The sequence below is a fragment of the Lachnellula hyalina genome (genome assembly GCF_007821495.1).
Source record: "Lachnellula hyalina strain CBS 185.66 chromosome Unknown contig00002, whole genome shotgun sequence".
Taxonomy (NCBI): domain Eukaryota; kingdom Fungi; phylum Ascomycota; class Leotiomycetes; order Helotiales; family Lachnaceae; genus Lachnellula; species Lachnellula hyalina.
The window spans coordinates 162,572-180,962 of record NW_022157116.1 but is presented as its reverse complement, the minus strand read 5'-3'; the positions used below and the strand labels follow the sequence as shown (position 1 = coordinate 180,962).

Sequence of the window (18,391 nt, the reverse complement as noted above, 5' to 3'; positions counted from 1 at the left end):
TTTATTAGGGGAACACATGCCCTGCTTGGCTGTCCGAAAGATTGTTGCCGCTTTGAGTTCATTTTCACACCTAGCACGATCTGGGCGCTCGAGATGAATGAAACGTATGATATTGCTCTTTGTGAGAAGTTGGTAGTGGAATTCGAGGTTATTGGGCCAGTTGATGAGAGACCCAACTCCAGATGAGATTCGTTGTATGTTTCCGCAATATGGCTATTGACACGCCATACGCGATGAGAATAATCTTGAGGGCATAATTCTCAACAAGTGGCAGGATAAGGTCATCCCGCCAATTCCGATTTGATGACAACTTGGGAATATAAGAAGAGTTGATGGAGGCATAGCTTGCTGAAGTGATTTGCAAGTACTTTGATCAAGGGTTTGAAACTGCAGAAACACTATATACAACAAGACATCAAACTGATCGACATGCAGCGCCCAAGAAAATATTCAGAGGGAGGTCCAGTCAAGCTCTACCAAACCACGTATAGCCTAACTATATAGGTATACTCAAGGCCTATGCTGGTCAATTGATACTCCTCATATTTCGGCAACTTGCTTGAGCATAAACTCCGAGACCGTAAGAATAAATGCTCTCTAGTTTGGAACCTTCCTAATTGCCTTTTTTGATGCTGACTTTGTCCTTGAATGAAGCTGTGAGGTCGGTTCGTATATCGAGATCTCCACTTTTCAACCCCTGCATGTACGGTACTGCCGCTAACAGATTCACGGGGCCGATGCCGATATCAATAGCAAGAGCGAGCTCCATTCCCCTCCCATCTTCAACGTTGCGTGGACATCGTGGATGTTCCTTTGGGGATTCCGTGTAACGAGAGTAGAAGCATACGTAACGGCAGTAAGATTAGCTTACTTAAATTACTGGTAAGGTGGTGTATTTCCTATTCAAGCTGTTGTAGCTATTCTGCCCGTCCATCGATATATTATTGATTTTTTGTCTGGTTAACTGCCTCTTCTCTTCTTAGCATAGTTTTTCCTTGATTTCTCGAGCTTGTTCTCTCAAATGCTCTGACCGCTTTTATATTTCCAAGAAACAGCAACAACAGCAATGGTCAAACACGATGAAGACCTCAACCACCCCATCGACCTCTCTGCTCTTTCCTCCCTCGACCCAGCCTTCATTTCCCTTTACAATAAGCATGTAGCTCCTATCCCCAACAAACCCATCGTCCTCGACTCCTTACGCGCAAAATATTCCACCCTCTACTCATACGGTACAGCGCCAGCTCCCGAAGCCGCAAAGACATATGATTCGAAACTGCCAGGCCATGGAGGGGCAGAGATCGAAGTCAGGACATACGAACCTGCTACCCCTGGGCCCTGGCCAGTACACATTGATTACCACGGCGGAGGTAATAGTACCCCAGGACCTTGGAGCAAAGTGCTGATCTGGGAACAGGCTGGAGTCTAGGCGACCTCGACACAGAAGCCCACATCTGCAAACACATCGGAGCCCTCGCATCCGTAGCAGTAATAGACATATCCTACCGTCTCGTCCCCGAGCACCCCTTCCCAACCGGAATCCTTGACTCCTTCGCCGCGCTGCAATACATAGCCTCCCCTGCGGGCGCTCAACAGTTCAACATCAACCCTAACCGGATCTCAGTCGGCGGCCCCTCGGCAGGCGGCAACATCGCGCTGGTAATGGCACATCTTTCTCGAGATGCTAACATTCCACTAAAGCTTGTAGCGGCGGGGACTCCGACGGTAGATGATGTGAGCAAATACACTTGTGCATCCCAGAGTCCGTATCCCTCGATGACGAGCATGGAATTCGCGCCTATGCTCGACTGGGCGCGGTTGAAGTGGTTTGATATACTGAAGTGGTGTAAGGATGCGACAGAGAGGAAGCAGCAGAAGAGTGATGTAGGGTGATTTGCGGATTTGATGAAAGCGCCGGATTTTGAGGGACTGCCGAAGACGGTGATTTATACGGCAGGTTGTGATCCGCTTAGGGATGAGGGAGAGGCGTATGCGAGGACGTTGGCAGAGGCGGGTTGTGAGGTTACAGTGAAGAGGTTCTTGGGGGTTCCGCATCCGTTTATACATTTGGATGGTGGTATGTTGTGCTTCCTTTCCTGTGAAACTTTGTTAACTGACTGTGTAGCTCTCCCCCAAGGAAAGCAGTATATTGAAATGTTAGCCGCCGAAATTAAACACTGTTTATGTAAAGATGTTGAAAAGTGCTAGTTGATGGAACTTTTCTATTTGAATATTAATATTATGTAGTATTAGGCACTCAGCTTGAGCCCCAAGTGTGTAAATACATTGGAGTGTCGGAGAAGAGATGGGTATCATAAATTAAAAAGTCATAGGTCCGCAGTCAATGCTGCTATGTATCAACACAAAAGTGCCATGGATGTGACACTGTCAATCTTTCAAGCCGTCGATCCTCAAGTTTCCGTAATGCTCTTCTCTCAACACAATCTGTAGTGAGCATCAATTTGCGTTCGTAGTCCTCTTGTAAATCATAAACACAGCGAGCATGGCGCATCCCGTAGCCCCAAGAGCAACATACAAACTCGTGCGATCTGGAGCTTCCTCCTCGCTCTTGGGGAACGCCGAGCTAGGATTCGTAGCTGCTTCCGCCAGAGTAATGAAGAGCTCACTAATGCTATTCCATGTAACACTGACATGCAACGGGGCGTTCATATTCAAGCCCATAGTGTACTCATCTGGCTGCACTTCCGACCTTTGCGTTGTTTTGTCTTGATCCGCTTTCAACGCCGTGTAGATACTTGGGAGCTCGTCGAGCTGAGGGTACTTTGTTCGCAATGAAACGATATGTGAGAATGAGTCTGGATCCGAAGAGTCGTAGGTGTAGCATATTAAATCGCAAGCATCTAGCTTTGCTTGATTCTCTAGGATTGCGGGCTCGAGATTACCGAGCTCCTCTAAGATGAGATAGCATTGCTTTCCACCCTGCAGTTCAACACTATTAACTGCTGTACGCGGTCTCAGCGTTGGCCTGTAGAGAGTATCGAAAGGTCGGTTGAGAAAGGCGTCTAGGAGAGATGATTTGCCAGAATGGGGAGCACCAAGGACATAGCAGAGAACAACATTTCTCTCTACGCGGCCTGGACGACGCCTCCGTTTCCGGGACTTAGTGATTTTGAGGGCTGAGGCAGTCGAGTCTCGGGGGTTTGGAGGTTCGAAGCCTAAGTACGCCAGATATGCTAAAGTGGTAGTCGGAGAAACGAAAGTGGTCATTGACCACTGTGCTAGCCATCCTTGGAGAGTGATATGGCCGGCCTCGTTACGGACGGTAGAGGACGGGAATGAAGTCTCCAACCAGAAAGGTGGCTGTCCTGGAGTAGGGGCAAAGAGCGAATCCAGCTCGGAATCGTTCAGGCCACCGTCGTTGTCCTGATCAAAAAGTAGGAAAAGGTCGACGAAAAATCGATAACCAGCAGGACTCAGCTCGGCTGACGAGTATTCCGGGATGTCAAACTTGGGATGAAGAAAGCTGTCTTTCAAGCTTAAACTATCTGTATACTGGTATTTCCGCAGAATGATCCATATAGTCTCATGTCTCCCTTTTTCTGCAAAGATCTTGTTAAGATGAATAAAGCCGCTTTGGTCGATCCCTTTCTGGATATCGGAATTTGGTGAAGCCCGACTTATAGAGTATTTGATATTTTCAAGATCAATGTCCGGTAATGATTTCTCGAAACATTTTGCCTGGAAATCGTGCATCTCTTGATCGTTCAAGTATCCGTCTTGATCCTTATCTGATAGATAGAATATTCTCTTCAGAGCAGCCACTGCAGCAGGTTTGAGGTTGCCCTCTTTCGAGTCGAAAAGAGGTGCAATTGGATGTGTGACAGCCTTCTGGCAAAGGAAGAAAACCTCATTAACATTATGGTGTTCCCGGGCGCTCGTCCGTATGCAAGAATCTATCTCCTTGAATTCCGCCATCACTGGCAACATCTCATCCTCCACCACCTGAGCTGTGTTCCCGTTTGTCGGCAGATCCGACTTGTTCGCACATAGGACAACCGGTACATTGACTCCGAGAGAGCGGAAGTAGGGCATCCAGAACAAGGCAACTCGCTCATAGCTATAATGATCTGAGTAGACTAGCAATATGACATTCGATTTCCGAATCTCTTTTCGCAGTGTATTTCGTTCTTGTGGTAACGCTGAGGTATCGACGATGGTCGTGGTGACATTTTCGGGAGTCCCAATACTAGGAGGGATTGTGATCTGAGGGAGAACGGATTGGATTTTGTTGGTTACGAAGACATCCTTCACCAGAGAAGTGATCAGACTGGATTTCCCAGTAGCCTCGTCTCCGCAGACACAAATGCGGACTGGTGATGTAAGCCAATGCTCCATTTGGTAGCTAGAAGGGGGATGACAATACCTGTAGCCATGCTGGTTTCGTTTTTGTTTCAGCCTCGCAAGACGCGGCTGTCCATTCAGTAGTTCCGGGGAGGAAAAGGAGACAGGGGAAAGAGCTGTACTGTGTTGTAGGATGTTTCTTTCCGTTGCCGGTCGCGCCCCTAGCTGAAGTAAGATTGAAGCAACTTTGCTTCGCGCAAAGAGCCGGTTCTAGGGCTGGTTGCGTCGTTCTAGGGTTGTGGTACTGTATGGTTAGAAATGTTCCATGGTTGTTCTGGCGTGGTGTGAGCCTGGCCCGACTTGTCAGGGTGAGGTCAGGGTGTGCATTTGGGCTACTGTACTGTACAGTACTTTCTCCGCATTTCACTATCTCCGATTATTTTATGGATCCTTCTGATCCTTCTGGTTTCTCTGCATGTGTTTGATATATCTTCATGCTCCTTCCTATAGCATGCATGCCTTGTCCTGCAGTACGTTATTCTCTTCCCCAAAATTGAATTGACTACTTACCGACCTTCCTAAGGACCCTTATATATACCAGGTATCAATCCATGTATGTGTACTACTGGCCAAGCGCTTCTCCAGGGTCAGTTAATCCCCATCCCGCACCCCACTCTTGTCGAAACACTGCACTGCACTCTACAGAGAGCTTGTCCTTCCCAGTACCCCGCATTCGTACCTTGCATTTCAGCTACAGGCCTTTATACCACACCCCCAGAACACTTACTTGCTTTGAATCTTAAGCCTCCTACTACCTCCTACTACCTCCTACTACCTCCTCTCCTCCCCCACCCCTTCCTATCCCCTATTTGCATACGTCTTGAAGTTTGGTCTGCACTTGGCAGACTCTACGGGGCGCCATGTTGTATGCCGCCTATATCCCCCCCCTCAGCACACCTGCAACGTGTTGGCGCAGATCACTAACAGGAATGACAGTGTTTTACCACCGCCCCCCAGATACCCATCCCAAGCTGCCTACAATTTGGCCGTCCAAAATGGACAGGCAGCACCTATGATCGAGACGAATAACATCCTATCACACCCGACAGGACCAGAATACCAACTGGTCGTTGGTGAAGGTACCGCGCGGCGCATTTGGCACAAGAGCGCAGAAACTGAAAGCAATCGCAGGAACATATACCTTGAAGGATGACTTACACCTTGCGACTCCTCCGCCCCATCCCTCCGAAGCCCCCATTGTCAATCCGAATCCTCTTGCAACAACTCCACAACCGGCCACGGCTGGGGTTAAACTGTCTCTTTTATCACTGAGCTCCAGAAGCTCGCCGCCCTTCTTGTATAGAGTGGGAACAAACCAGAGCACAAGGTCGAACCTCAATTCTAGCATACAGGAACATCCCGGCGAAGGAAGAGCATCCGGTGACCAATTCCCTTCCAGTAGTGATGGCGGAGATACCTCAGCGACTGGCAGTGCTAGAGCAACACTCTCCATTGGCTCTGCACCAGCTTTTGGGGAGGGAAATACGTTCCTTTCTGCCACTGGTAAGGATACTGGAAAACGACGGAAACCAAAGAACAATATTGCAAAGAGCAATTCTTCCTTTATCTCAAGATGCATTGTCCACGAAAACCTGGCCAAGAGGTTGCAGGATCGTCCCGCAGAAGGATATTTTGCCTTTGCAAACATCAACCGAGCATTTCAATGGATAGACTTAGCTTCTCCCCAGAAAGTATAGAAACTCTTCTAATCTCGATGAGACAGTGGTTGACTATTGAACAGGCCGAACACTTGACTAAAATTCTTTTCACTAAAGGGCATTGTCTTTGCCACGATATTAACCAGGTGACGAAAAGCCAGAGTCATATTGATCTCATAATGGGATTCTCGACTGGTGAAATTATCTGGTATGAGCCTATATCTCAGAAGTATACACGACTGAACAAGAATGTTAGTTGATCTGATCAGCTTCCAATATTAGTGCTCACTTCGGTTCTTAGGGGTTAATAAATTCGACTCCAGTGTCTGAAATTCGATGGATTCCTGGTTCGGAAAACCTATTCCTTGCGGCTCATATGGATGGTTCCCTGGTTGTATACGACAAAGAGAAAGAAGACTTTCCTTTTTCGCCGGACGAGCATAATTCTCCAACTAATGACAATTCTGAAACTGCTAATGGCGAGGGTGATTCCTCTACTAGACTTCATATTGACAAATCTGTGCATTCTAAGAATCAGAAAACCAATCCGGTCTCATTCTGGAAGTTATCAAACCAACGGGTAAATGCATTCGCATTTTCTCCGGACAATAGGCATATTGCTGTGGTATCTGAAGATGGTGTTTTGCGGATAATTGACTATCTTAAAGAGGAGTGGGTAGTCCCAATAACTGGTAATATCGGTTGCTAATATTCTCAGGCTTTTAGATCTGTTTTCGAGCTACTACGGTGGACTTCTCTGCGTATGCTGGTCGCCAGATGGGAAATACGTGCTCACTGGCGGCCAAGATGATTTGGTCTCGATATGGTCTGTCGCAGAGGCAATGATAGTTGCCCGATGTCAAGGTCACCAATCTTGGGTCACCGCTGTATGCTTCGATCCATGGAGATGCGATGATAGGAACTATCGATTTGGCAGTGTAGGCGAAGATTGCCGGCTTCTTTTGTGGGACTTCAGCGTCGGTATGCTGCACAGGCCAAAAACAGTAAGTGTGGTTAATGATTGAGTATAGGGAAAGGAAAGCTGCTGATTTGTGAATAGTCATCTGTAAGGCAAAGAGGAAGTATATCGTCACGCCTCGCCAATCCGTTGCAGCGAGCAGAGACATCAAACACAACTGCAAGTAAACTTAGGTCGAATTCTGTTGTTTCTGTTGACGGAGAATATGAGCATACAATACAACATGATGTGGAGCCAAGGGCAACTACTGCAACGCTGCCACCTGTTATGGTAACCTCCACCTCCATCAATATACACATAGAAACTGTGCTAAGAAGCTCTAGTCCAAAGTTATAGATCCAGACCCACTATGTTGGTTAGAATTTACCGAAGAATCCATAATTACTAGCTGCAAGAGTGGTAAGTGCATATACATCCCACCTGGTCCTTTGCCCTAATTAATTTGGCAGGGCATATTCGCACATGGGACAGACCTCGGGATTCGAGCGATAGTGATGTAATTTCCTCCTCGGCATAATTATCTATCAATGAAATGTTGGATATTGTACCATCAATCTATTGAGCGGGGAGATGACATCAAAATGCATTTTCTCTTCAGGATACACGTTGATGACCTTTGCTTACAAGAATTTACCAAACTTCAGACGAAGCAGGAAGAATCATATCATTTCGGGTTTTGGGCAAGCCGAAGGTCAGAAGCAAATCAATTGAAAAAGCCCGGTGCATAGGGCGTCATAATTTCTCTATTCCCAAATCTATGAGACTCCCTTACATCCCAACTTATTGACAGGGGCAACTCCCCTTCGTTCTCCCCAAAATCTTTTGTACACTCTTCCCCCCAAATAAAAAACATGCACATGCTCTCTATCCAGTGGGGCGTGTTTCTTACCTCTATAACCATGGTCCAGGCCAGAAGAATGCACGTAGTTACAATGGCAGTGACCAGTACCATCTGTTCAACATCAATGGTATACTCGACCCTCGAACGCATAACGATGATCGACACAGACTCCAGAACCTAACTTTCACCCGCACAGTCGACTCGAGACCCATAACATCATATCTCAACATTGCCTGCGCGAAGCAAACGTGCCCGGTATCACATATTACGCATACGGTGTGTCCTAGTGAGAAGCAAATCTTGACCGCCACGGAAACTGCCACACAGACGCCCTTTACGCCAATGAGTGTAGCAGCAGATACGTCTGTTATATATAGGTCGGACTGTTACTTTAGAGGGGGGTGGGAAAGCGATTGTCTATACAATCACATCCAGGACCAGAGACAAGACAGCTACGCCGTAGGATAAGGATGGCTCTACTCTGTTGTGGGGATATGTGTAGGCGCATATAGGCTGGAGTAATGGAGACAGCGTCTATGCACGGAAGTCATCGACATTGTTGAAGCACTTGGACTTCTGTACGAGCTGTGTATGCTGGACTGGAGGTTCTAGACGTGTTTATGGTTCGTGGGCATAGGATTTGGTCTGTAAGAGTCATCTGTTTGGAGATTTCCGAATATCTACTGGATAGACTGTTATCATGTTCAAGTACTTATTATTTTGGCCTCTGGGGCAACGTTTCCTCGGAGGACTGGTATGGCTAGCGACATATGTAATAGGAAACTACGTGCAAGCACAAAATATTGCTTTCTCTCCGGATAAAAATTTGGTGAAGATTGATTGAATGAAATTTAGACTGCAATCGATAAAGATCTGAAATTTAATGATCGCAATCTCTTGCATACTGTATAAGCATCGTGGGGCCCCATCATTCAAAAAGACGGTCGACCTCTTCCTCCGTATCCGCTTGAAACATCTTGATGACGACCCGGGAGAACGCGATGCACGAAACGAGACCCATCTTCAACATAGCCCAGATTCTATCCATACATCCATGAACCCAGGGTCCTACCCAGCTCCCTAGCCAGGTACTCGAATCCATGAGACAGATGTAGAGCGCCAATATGCCTATAGCCAACTCTACAAGAGCAAGCCAAGAGAAGCCGTCCTCGCCCATAGTCCTCCAGAACACAACCTCCATGAAATCCTTCCACGTAGCACCAGGATTATCCTCAGAGTAAGTAAACGCCCCCCAGCACGAACACAACGTTAGGCCTGACACTAAGGGCGCGAACAAGTGTAGTAGAAGCAGCAGTCCTTGCCGGAAGCAGTTGTCGTTTAGTACGCCTTCGTGTGCCAGGATAACGGAAGCAGCAACGTTGACGATGAGTGCAACTGTGGCTCCGAATTTCAGTCCGTATATGCACGCGAGGGAAAGGTGGAAGCCTTCGATGGCCATGTAGACCGTCCAGGTTGGCAATCTATTCACGCGGCCATGTGCTAGTCTTCCCAGGTGGTGGTCGAGCGCGACGACATAAGCGGCGATTAGTAGTAACACTATATATATGCCCCCAATCTGCCCAATCGCAGTGAACATACGATGGATACGATTCATCACCTCGTGCTCGCCATTATTTGCCGACAGGATAATGTTCTCGATAGCGTCCAGATTTGCATTGCCTCCGGAAGATGAAGATGTATGTGTCCGGCTTGACCAAGCTGCCCCCAGAGATCGTTTTGGTGCTGTTAGAAATTCTTCGAAGGCCTGGGCGCAGGCCGCCGTCATGGCTGTCGTGCAGTCGAGAGCCATGGCAAGAATAATTCGGCGACTGATTTCTGAGATGACCCAAAACGAATTCTGGTGTTCAAAAATTTCAAGCTCCCGTGTTTGAATTGGCCAAAAGGCCTTATGGTTGAGATTTTGATTGTAATCCTGGAGTTGTAGACGAAAGAAATAAAGCAGAATTAGATGATGGGAACATAATTTAAGCAAAATGAACTCAGTCGATATGATAATATTATTATTTCGATTGTGGCAAGTCATAAGTCACGATCCCTAAACTGCTTAGCTTAGGGTCCTTCCGTCGCTACCAATGTTGGGATGCGCTATAGTGAATTCATTGATCTTGATGTCATTTTCAGAAAAGCTTCAGTATTAGGTTCTTACACCAAAGAATGCTTAAAGATATACAGAGATTTTCTAAGCATTACTTGAGCACTGAGAATAGTCTGGCGAAGAGAACGGTGGAAGTATCGATGAATCTTAAACCCCCAAAATCACGCGCAAGGGGAAAAGGCCTTCGGCCTTAGCAATTCTGCGTTCTTTCATGGCTTGGAAGACAAATTGACATGGAAATTGAGAATACAGCGGAGGCAGTATATAAAACCAATGGGCATTCATATTAGTGTAGAATAGAAGTCCGCCCGCATATACTTTTAGGATGCGGCAAAGTGTCTTTAGATGTATCTTGGGCAAGTGACAAGAACTAAACTTTCACACGTGGCTAATAGACAAGGACACTCGATTTTGCCTAGTAAATGAGACATGAAGCCTGATTGGGCCCGGTGGCGCCAAGACTAAGTAAGGTACTGCTACTGCAGATACATGTGTGACTACCACAAGGGTAAGTTGCATGTTCCCTTTGTACAGGAAAAGGAGGTCATTTTAAAGTTATGACAGACAGGAAGTTTTAGCGAACTGATTGCTTACACTATGCAAGTTTTGGGAGGGTAGGGTCATTTTCGTCCCTGCATAGCTTGGGAACCGGTAGAAGCCCTGCCCTGTCACCCAAGTATAAGCCAGAACCTATTTCAACTATATCTGAGTTCTGGACCGATAACAGACAATGAAACCAAAGGGTTGTTGCTGCGAGATTGACGAAACCGATTACGGCAGTGGCTCAAAAGTCCGAAATGCAACAGAAAATTGAAATTTGGTTGTGAAAGAAGTTCGAGCTACCCAGGCACCCGCGCGGCTAAGGTACTGACCTGGGTAGGTACGCTAGATCTTCGTCGATGGGTACATTCGCTGACACGCTAGTTCAGCTTCAGAGTGTGATGTACAACAGAATATCATTATGTGATGTTTCGTCCTAGTCCACAACCGGGACTGCCATAACTCCACTTCCAAAAAATTGGCTGATGGTACCAAATCTGTCATCACTCCGCGCTAATGCGTCCAGAAACATGTCATGTTTATCAGTGCTCTCTTCCTGGGCTCTTCTAACGGCGCGAATAGTATCGGTTTGATTTCGACACTTAGGACACTCGCCCTCTACATTTCCATCTTCATCGAGCTGCACGTTGATGCAGTGCTGATGAAAGCTGTGCTTGCAGAGAAAATGCACAGTAGGCAGATTCAATGGCAGGGAGCAGAAAGAACAGCGTGTGTTGTTGTACGTTTGGGGTTTTGTTGCGAGGTCGGTAATTTCTTGCCGCTTATCATGAGTCTCATTGCGATATGAATCGATCAGCTGTCGATTGGAAGCGATCTCCTTCCGCTCACGTTCGATGGTCTGCTGGAGGTAGGTTTTAATCATTCCCATCGTCGCTACAGCATTCGTGCTCAAAGTTTGGATAACTTGCAATGGTGCCATGAGGCGATCATTGTTAATTTTCTTCAGCACAACATCAAGCTCATCACCAGCTTCCTCAAGGATACGTGGGTCCGACGTGAAGTAAGACAGAGCAGCTGGATAGAGCTGTGGTTCTTCTGGGCCGTATCTTCGAAGTGCTTTGATGGCGCCACGAGTGTCTTTGGCTGAAGTATAAGAACGGAAGATATCAAATCGAAGCCCGGCTTGCTCGCGAACAAGAGTAGTGCCATCCCGGAAATTGGATAGATGGGACAGCAGAAGAACGTTGGAAGTATCGATTGGAATATCCTTCCCTTCAATCAGCTTTTTGGCTTTGGCCTCCCACTCTTCTCTGTTGTCGCCTTTCTTTTCGTTGGACTTGTGAAGATACATTTCAAATAAAGTCGTGTAGAGATCGATTTTATCGCGCTCCTTGAGGTCCTCCTCTTTGATACAAGCTTCCAAGAAGACTATAAATTCATCCGGATGATCAACAAAGGAGGAGAACACAGTCCTTGGCTGTGGCGATGTATATTGAAGAGCCGATAAAGGATCTGCGGTTCCGACGACTTGGTTGTCACTGACCGTAGTAGCAATATTCCCCTGGGCAGCTGGGGATTCGACGGCGGAGGCGTTCATGTAAGGTAATGGAAGGAGGTCTTTCAAATTTTGTACCGCATTTACCGCTCCAGCCGCATAACCTGGCTGCTGAACGGCTTTTTCCACTTCAATGGCATCCGTTTTGGGTTGGTACCGACCGGTGAAGTAGTCAATAAAAATTTGAGTCGTTTCTTTCGAACAATGCTCCAAGAGAACTCTCGCGTATTTCATCAAGTTAGGATACATCTTTTCGTGGTCAGAGATAGATGATAGGTTCGGGGTAAAGGGCAACTTACGGCTTCAGGTTCTAGATGCCAAATGTATTGAAGCGCTTCTGCATAGCTCTTCGAATCTTCGATTAATATGTCGACTACTAACTCATGTTCACCATGCTTAGTAGCGAGGTATGCCGCTTGTTCATAGTAGCCACCTTGTCTGCACATTGAAATTGCGGTGTCTAAGTCGAATTTTAGATCGCCGGGTGATTTGATAAACTTTTCCAGCTTATCAATATCCTTCAACTTGGCGTAGCAATTCAAGAGTAACGTGGTATGATCCGCAGTGGCTTTATGATGTTCATGGAGTTCCTCCAAATACTCAATTAGATTATGTATCCTTTGAGTATCAAGAAACTGATTACGTTAGTGTATGCTATTATATGCATGGCGGTCTTACCTTGCGAATAACCTGAGAAGGCTCAGTATTGTCGATAGCCTTCAGATATTGTTGCATTGCAGCATCATAGTCGCCCTTTTGGTATGAGTAGTCTCCATATTTTCGAAAAATGACATTCTGTTGAACTGAGTCCATCCCAGCCTTCTGCGCTAGGCCGATTGCGTGTACGAAGAGGTTTCTCTGGTACAATATTTCAAGTTTTTGTTGTAACGGCTTCTCATGATAGCGATATATCTAATCACACAATAAACAACCATCCATTTGAATTTAGTAGAGCATCTTACCTTGCCATCTTGCGTAAGAGTGAAGAGATCACCCCAAATCATGAACATCACCTTGACCTGAGAGACTAATGATTCAGAATGTGCCACAAACTTTAGATCAGTATCTAGCAAGGTAAATGTTGAAGTATTGAAGATTTCATCGGCTTGGGTACCACCAAATCTGCGGAGAGTGCTCGATTTGGTAGTGGTGGTCGCTGGCGGGGAGACGAGAGCAACATAGTCTTCGTATATTGTGACCAAGCTCTTTGGGCCATCGTATGCATAGCACGGGCCTCGCCCATCGACTCCATAGTAATAGATAGCATCATCTCGTACCACAACGATATCACCGTTTCTCTTGTCAACGGTCATGCACCCAACGGCACACCCCGACTCTTCCACATTTCGGGCCGGCTGTCCAGCGCCCCGTCCTGATATCACAAGCTTCAGGATACGGGCCGTCGTCGCGATGTACAAAGTTGTCAACTTGGACTCCTCCCGAAGCTCGACCCCAGTGACAGGATCTTCTGACTCATGGACAGTCCTCTGTTTGGCGCCTCTATCGTGTACTAGATCTCCCCTTACGACTGTGACTGAACCATTGCCAAAGCCAACTGCGACTTGCGATAGATCGTCAAGGGCTGTAAAGGCAGATACCTATTTGAGTTGTTAGTGGCAGGACCACATTAGCGGGTATAAAACCCAAGCAATAACCCGACGACATACCGGAAACGGTTTTCGGCCATTTTGTATATTCAGGGTAGACTGGCATGTTGGAAGCCCGGTCTTCTTTACCGGCTTGTCCAAGGCCCATACTTTCAATACAGGTTCGCTTGGAAGGTCTTCCTATTAGATATCAGAGGCGAAGTTGGAACATCCCAAGAGAGTTACATACCGATATTGTCACCAATAACGAAGTACCCTCCACCTGCTTCATATGCGTGATTGAGCCAGTATCGTATGCTTGAAACGTCCGCACGATTTTAAAGGCCGGGGAGAGGATCCGGACAACGCCATCGTAGCTGCCCAGAAAGAGACTGTCGGATCCGGAGCATACACAGCTGATCTCGTTGCTTTCGAAGAAGGATCTGCTCTCATCGTCGGGGGGATTGACCTGGCCGACCTCGAAGAAATCAAACGTTTTCCACTATACATGTATATACCTGGGTTAGCTGGCTGCAGCTCTGGTAGGGGAAGAGGGATATGGAAGGTCTGGACGCGTGCGAGGTGCAGCTCACCGAAGTTAATGCCATGGTCTTCCGAGGCGAATTTCATGGCCTGCAGCAGATTTGGATGGAGTGCAATATGAATATGCCCGATAGCCGCACGAGTTTCGATTTCTCTAGCCTTCTCTTTCCATAAACGATAGGTACGTAGGTACTACTGGGATGCGATGCTGTTGATACTCGAGTAGCAGTGCAGTTGGCAGCGGGACAGGGATCGCGAATGCACGCGGAGGCGGAAAGGGTTAGCGCCTTGGCTTCCGCCAACGACGCTCACTTCCAATACTGGAACACTTCACCATACCTGCGGATAGGTATGCTCGATAGATAGTATGCATAAGGTATGCTACACTACCACCACTACGACCCGACCCAGGCCAAATTTACACCCCCACCACACCTCACTACCTTAGACCTTTCGCAATACGGAGGTACTCCACTGTAACTACCCCCCGCCTAGCACGTAAGCCGTGGCATAGCACGAATCACTGAGCCAAAGTACGAAAAGGAGGGGCAAGAGAGGGAGAGGGGTAGATACCTACTCCATAGGTTACCAAAACACCCATGCTTCCGTGCTTCCCCCTCCCCCCTCCTACCTTGAGCTTTGAGGGATTGGACGGGTTATCTATGGTCGGTAGCCAGCCCAGCCCAGCGGCCAAGGCTGCTATCTCCAAACAGATCTGAGCTCATATCCTCCCATCATGGCGTCCTGTACCTAGATAAGGTAACATCGAATCGCATCTACAGCTCTCCTTCCTACCATATCCGATGCCCTTTGCTTCTTACCCTGGATTCCTTCTAGTGCCTACTGGTGACGGCACGTATGGATCCGCCGTCCCGCCATGTAGGATTGGGAAGCATGAAAACACATGCTGCTGTACAAGGGAACTGGCAAACATTGAACAATTTCAGACGACTGCCTCGCCCATCCCGAAAGCTGGGCCATGGTGCAGCAGGGGCTTGGGTGTGGTGTGGTGAGGTGTGTGGTATTGGGGAAAAGGTACACCACTCAACAACCTCCCACGCGGCTCTTCTCAAAGCCATGGAACCCTTACATATGGTCCCAAATGATGCGCCAATATGCCGTGTTATACTGCGAGGCACAACTCCTTGGGTCTATTCCAGGTTATGCTATCAAGAGAATGAAACCAGTCTTCGTCTTTTACCTGTCTATCTACTCGTATATCCAAAATACTAGTCCTAAGGCCACAAGTAACATCCGAAACTTGTCCGGCCCACCCCGCATTCCAGACGTCTTCCCGATGAGTGTCTAGGTAAGCTTATGTTCTCAACTCCCATCTCATTGGATGTCGAACGTAGTGACATGGGTCTTTTCTGGCGGGGTACCGGGTACCTCCCGCTGCAGAAATGTCGACCCGAGAAAGTCCTCACAGAGACAGCTTCTTCTTACGGCTTGCCTCAAGTAGATTGCTGCAGGTAATATCAGACTACCTCCTATTTCGGCGCCAAACGTCATATACTGTAGTCCGGCTATAGACTGCAACTCATGTGCAGTGGCCTTGATGGGTGTGATGATCGGGAATATCACTCTCAAGACTGGCAGTTATTACTTACTTCAGTAATCATATGTCCAGCTGCTCGGTAGTATGCTCTTTTGCTCCCAGATAATGCCAATTTCAGGATGGTCACCTGCATCATTTCCATTCCAAATCCAAGCGGGTTTATCAGCAACGCTGAGAAGCGAGGATATCTCCTTATCCGGCATTTAAGGGCTTTGAAAGATTCCGGGTCCATTCATTTATTCGGTCCTGATAATAGGAGATAAAAGGCTACGTGGCAAAGTGTTGTGGCCTCATTCTATCTGCACAATGCAGCAATGTAGCGTTGCCCCTCTCCATGTGAATGCATAGAGGGGAACTCTTTCCAAGAGACATGCAATAACACTAGGTCTGGTTGGAATTTCCAGACTCTCGGGTTCAACCGCAAGAGAGCCAGCCGATCAATTCAGTATTAGGTTGAAATTACCGTTCCTGTCTTACCCCCATATTTGGAGCTCTCCACCATGGTGAATACAGAGTCGTGCCCTTACGGGTAGATCTCCCAACCTTGTATGATTGGTCCTCCACTTTATCACAACATGAAATCATAGAGTACCCTGGGATTGGACCGGAAACATGCTATCTCATTATTCAATTCACAGCCTGAGATCAACCCCATTAACGTTCCTTACCGGGTTCACACCGGGTTGCTTGAATTTACTTCTGTATTCACCTCTGCATTCACATAACATAGGACTTCCCAAGATTAATCAGCTAGCGTCGTCCTTGGAGCTGGGAGCTACGACCCTCGACGGTCTATATAAACAAGTCCTTTATCCCCCTTCCTTCTCAGTTATCAACATCAAGATCGATCTTTGTCTTCAACAACCAGAAGCAAGCACTAATCGTCATACAAAGACACTCACATACTTAATACCTTTACCACCCTAGCACAAGCAATCAACTCATCATGGCTCCTTCAGCAGTTGATGTCTACCCCACCACCCGTCTCAATGAATTAAAGATCAAGGCCCAGGAGTTTGTCTCTCAGCAGACTGCTCCTGCCAAGCTTACCAAGACTCCCATCCAGCTCACTGGAGCTCTTGATAAGTTTGAGTCCTTTGATGTCACTCCAGTCATTGGCAAAGAATTTCCAAAGGCCAACCTTGCTCAGTGGCTTGAGGCTCCTAATGCGGATGAGCTCATTCGTGATCTTGCTGTCACTGGTAATTACCTTCATTCTCTCAAGTTCGACCACAGACAGCACCAGTTTTCAACTCTCCTACTTGATTTGTATCGCTTTTGTGATCTCTTTTTCACATGTTGATCTAACAAACTTTCAGTCTCGCAACGTGGCGTTGTCTTCTTCCGCGCTCAAGATGAGCTCACCAATAACCTCCAGAAGAAGCTATGCCAGAAGCTTGGTGAGCTGACCGGCAAACCTGCTGATTCAACCATGCACATTCATCCCATCTCCAACAAGTCCTTCCAGTGCAACAAGGATGATGAAATCTCCGTCATTAGTAACGATCTCGCTACTAAGATCTTCTGTGACCGCAAGACCGAGCAACACAAGAAGAAACAGTCTCTCAAGAAGGGATGGCACTCTGACATCACCTTTGAGCCTGCTCCATCTGATTATGCTATCTTGAAGCTCACTGATATTCCCACTCTTGGTGGTGACACCCTTTGGGCCTCTGGTAAGACGAACCCCGGAGCTAACAATCCTCTGTAACTATCATTGCTAAAACTCTCCACCAGGATATGAGGTCTACGACCGATTCTCCCCTGCCTACCAGAAGTTCCTTGATAGCCTTACCGCCACATATGCCCAACCTCTATTCACCCAAGCTGCTAAGGACCAGAAATTCAAGCTCTACACCGAGCCTCGTGGCTCCCCACTGAATGTTGGTGACGAGCTCTCGACCGAGCACCCAGTTGTCCGCACCAATCCCGTTACAGGCTGGAAGACTGTCTTCGCTGTCGGCCACCACGTTCAGCATATCAACGGATTGACTGAGAACGAGTCCTCCCACCTTCTCAACGAGTTCCTCCGTATGATCACTGAGAACCATGATCTCCAAGTCCGCTTCAAGTGGGACAACCAGAATGATCTTGGTAAATTGAATTCCTTTTCTTTTGAAATTGAACAAACATTAATCTTCAAAACAGCTATCTGGGACAACCGCTCCACCTACCACGCTGCTACCTATGACTACGACAACAATGGTCTCCGTACCGGCCAACGCTGCGTCGGCATCGGCGAGCGCCCATACTTTGACCCAGCTTCCAAGTCGAAGCGTGAGGCCGAGGGCGAGGAGTACTTGGAGCCTGGTGAGGGTTTCACCGTCTTCTAAACAACACCATTAAATCGCCCTTCCATCTTTTGCGTTTTGTCGGAATTTGGGCGGCTAATTTGGTGGTTTGTTTTCTTTTTTGGGGGTGGGGGTTCTTTCGGTTGCAGGCTACGGATCATGACTGATGATAATGCGATGATAATGATTATTCCGCTTGATTCATAAGTGGGTGCATGATTTGTCAATTATCTAGCGTTTGAGCTAGGTACCAATACATACATTGGATTTCTGAATATGCTTACGATTTGTGCTCTGTGAATTCAAATGGTGTACCTAATCTGACTCGAATTCCTACTTTGCACTTTTATAAGTTCGATTTGCATCATTTAAGTGTATTCATAAATAAAAAGAGGCTGTAT

At 47.2% G+C, this 18,391-nt stretch overlaps 4 protein-coding genes across 4 annotated transcripts; 2 read left to right on the top strand and 2 right to left on the bottom strand.

Annotated features, from left to right (window-relative positions):
* Window positions 1-2,457: 2,457 nt before the first annotated feature.
* Window positions 2,458-4,394, bottom strand: GEM1 (Mitochondrial Rho GTPase; the record flags this gene model as incomplete). The annotated part of the gene is made up of 2 exons (XM_031145214.1): window positions 2,458-4,331; window positions 4,385-4,394. 2 exons carry the CDS (start codon window positions 4,392-4,394, stop codon window positions 2,458-2,460), a joined length of 1,884 nt encoding a protein of 627 aa, XP_031009828.1.
* An 828-nt stretch (window positions 4,395-5,222) lies between these two features.
* Window positions 5,223-7,516, top strand: creC (putative catabolite repression protein; the record flags this gene model as incomplete). Its single annotated transcript, XM_031145213.1, has 9 exons — window positions 5,223-5,227; window positions 5,299-5,441; window positions 5,494-6,053; window positions 6,104-6,271; window positions 6,322-6,692; window positions 6,739-7,024; window positions 7,081-7,269; window positions 7,323-7,398; window positions 7,449-7,516. The coding sequence occupies 9 exons, from the start codon at window positions 5,223-5,225 to the stop codon at window positions 7,514-7,516; spliced, it is 1,866 nt and encodes a 621-aa protein (XP_031009767.1).
* Window positions 7,517-10,932: 3,416 nt separating this feature from the next.
* On the bottom strand, window positions 10,933-14,100 carry VPS11 (Vacuolar protein sorting-associated protein 11-like protein; the record flags this gene model as incomplete). Its single annotated transcript, XM_031145212.1, has 6 exons — window positions 10,933-12,261; window positions 12,312-12,647; window positions 12,691-12,924; window positions 12,975-13,610; window positions 13,680-13,799; window positions 13,849-14,100. Coding segments are annotated over 6 exons (2,907 nt in total), but the record flags the coding sequence as incomplete, so codon positions are not given.
* Window positions 14,101-16,645: 2,545 nt separating this feature from the next.
* LHYA1_G000217 (putative alpha-ketoglutarate-dependent sulfonate dioxygenase) lies at window positions 16,646-18,032 on the top strand (the record flags this gene model as incomplete). The annotated part of the gene is made up of 3 exons (XM_031145211.1): window positions 16,646-16,901; window positions 17,019-17,375; window positions 17,437-18,032. 3 exons carry the CDS (start codon window positions 16,646-16,648, stop codon window positions 18,030-18,032), a joined length of 1,209 nt encoding a protein of 402 aa, XP_031009765.1.
* Between the last annotated feature and the right edge of the window lie 359 nt (window positions 18,033-18,391).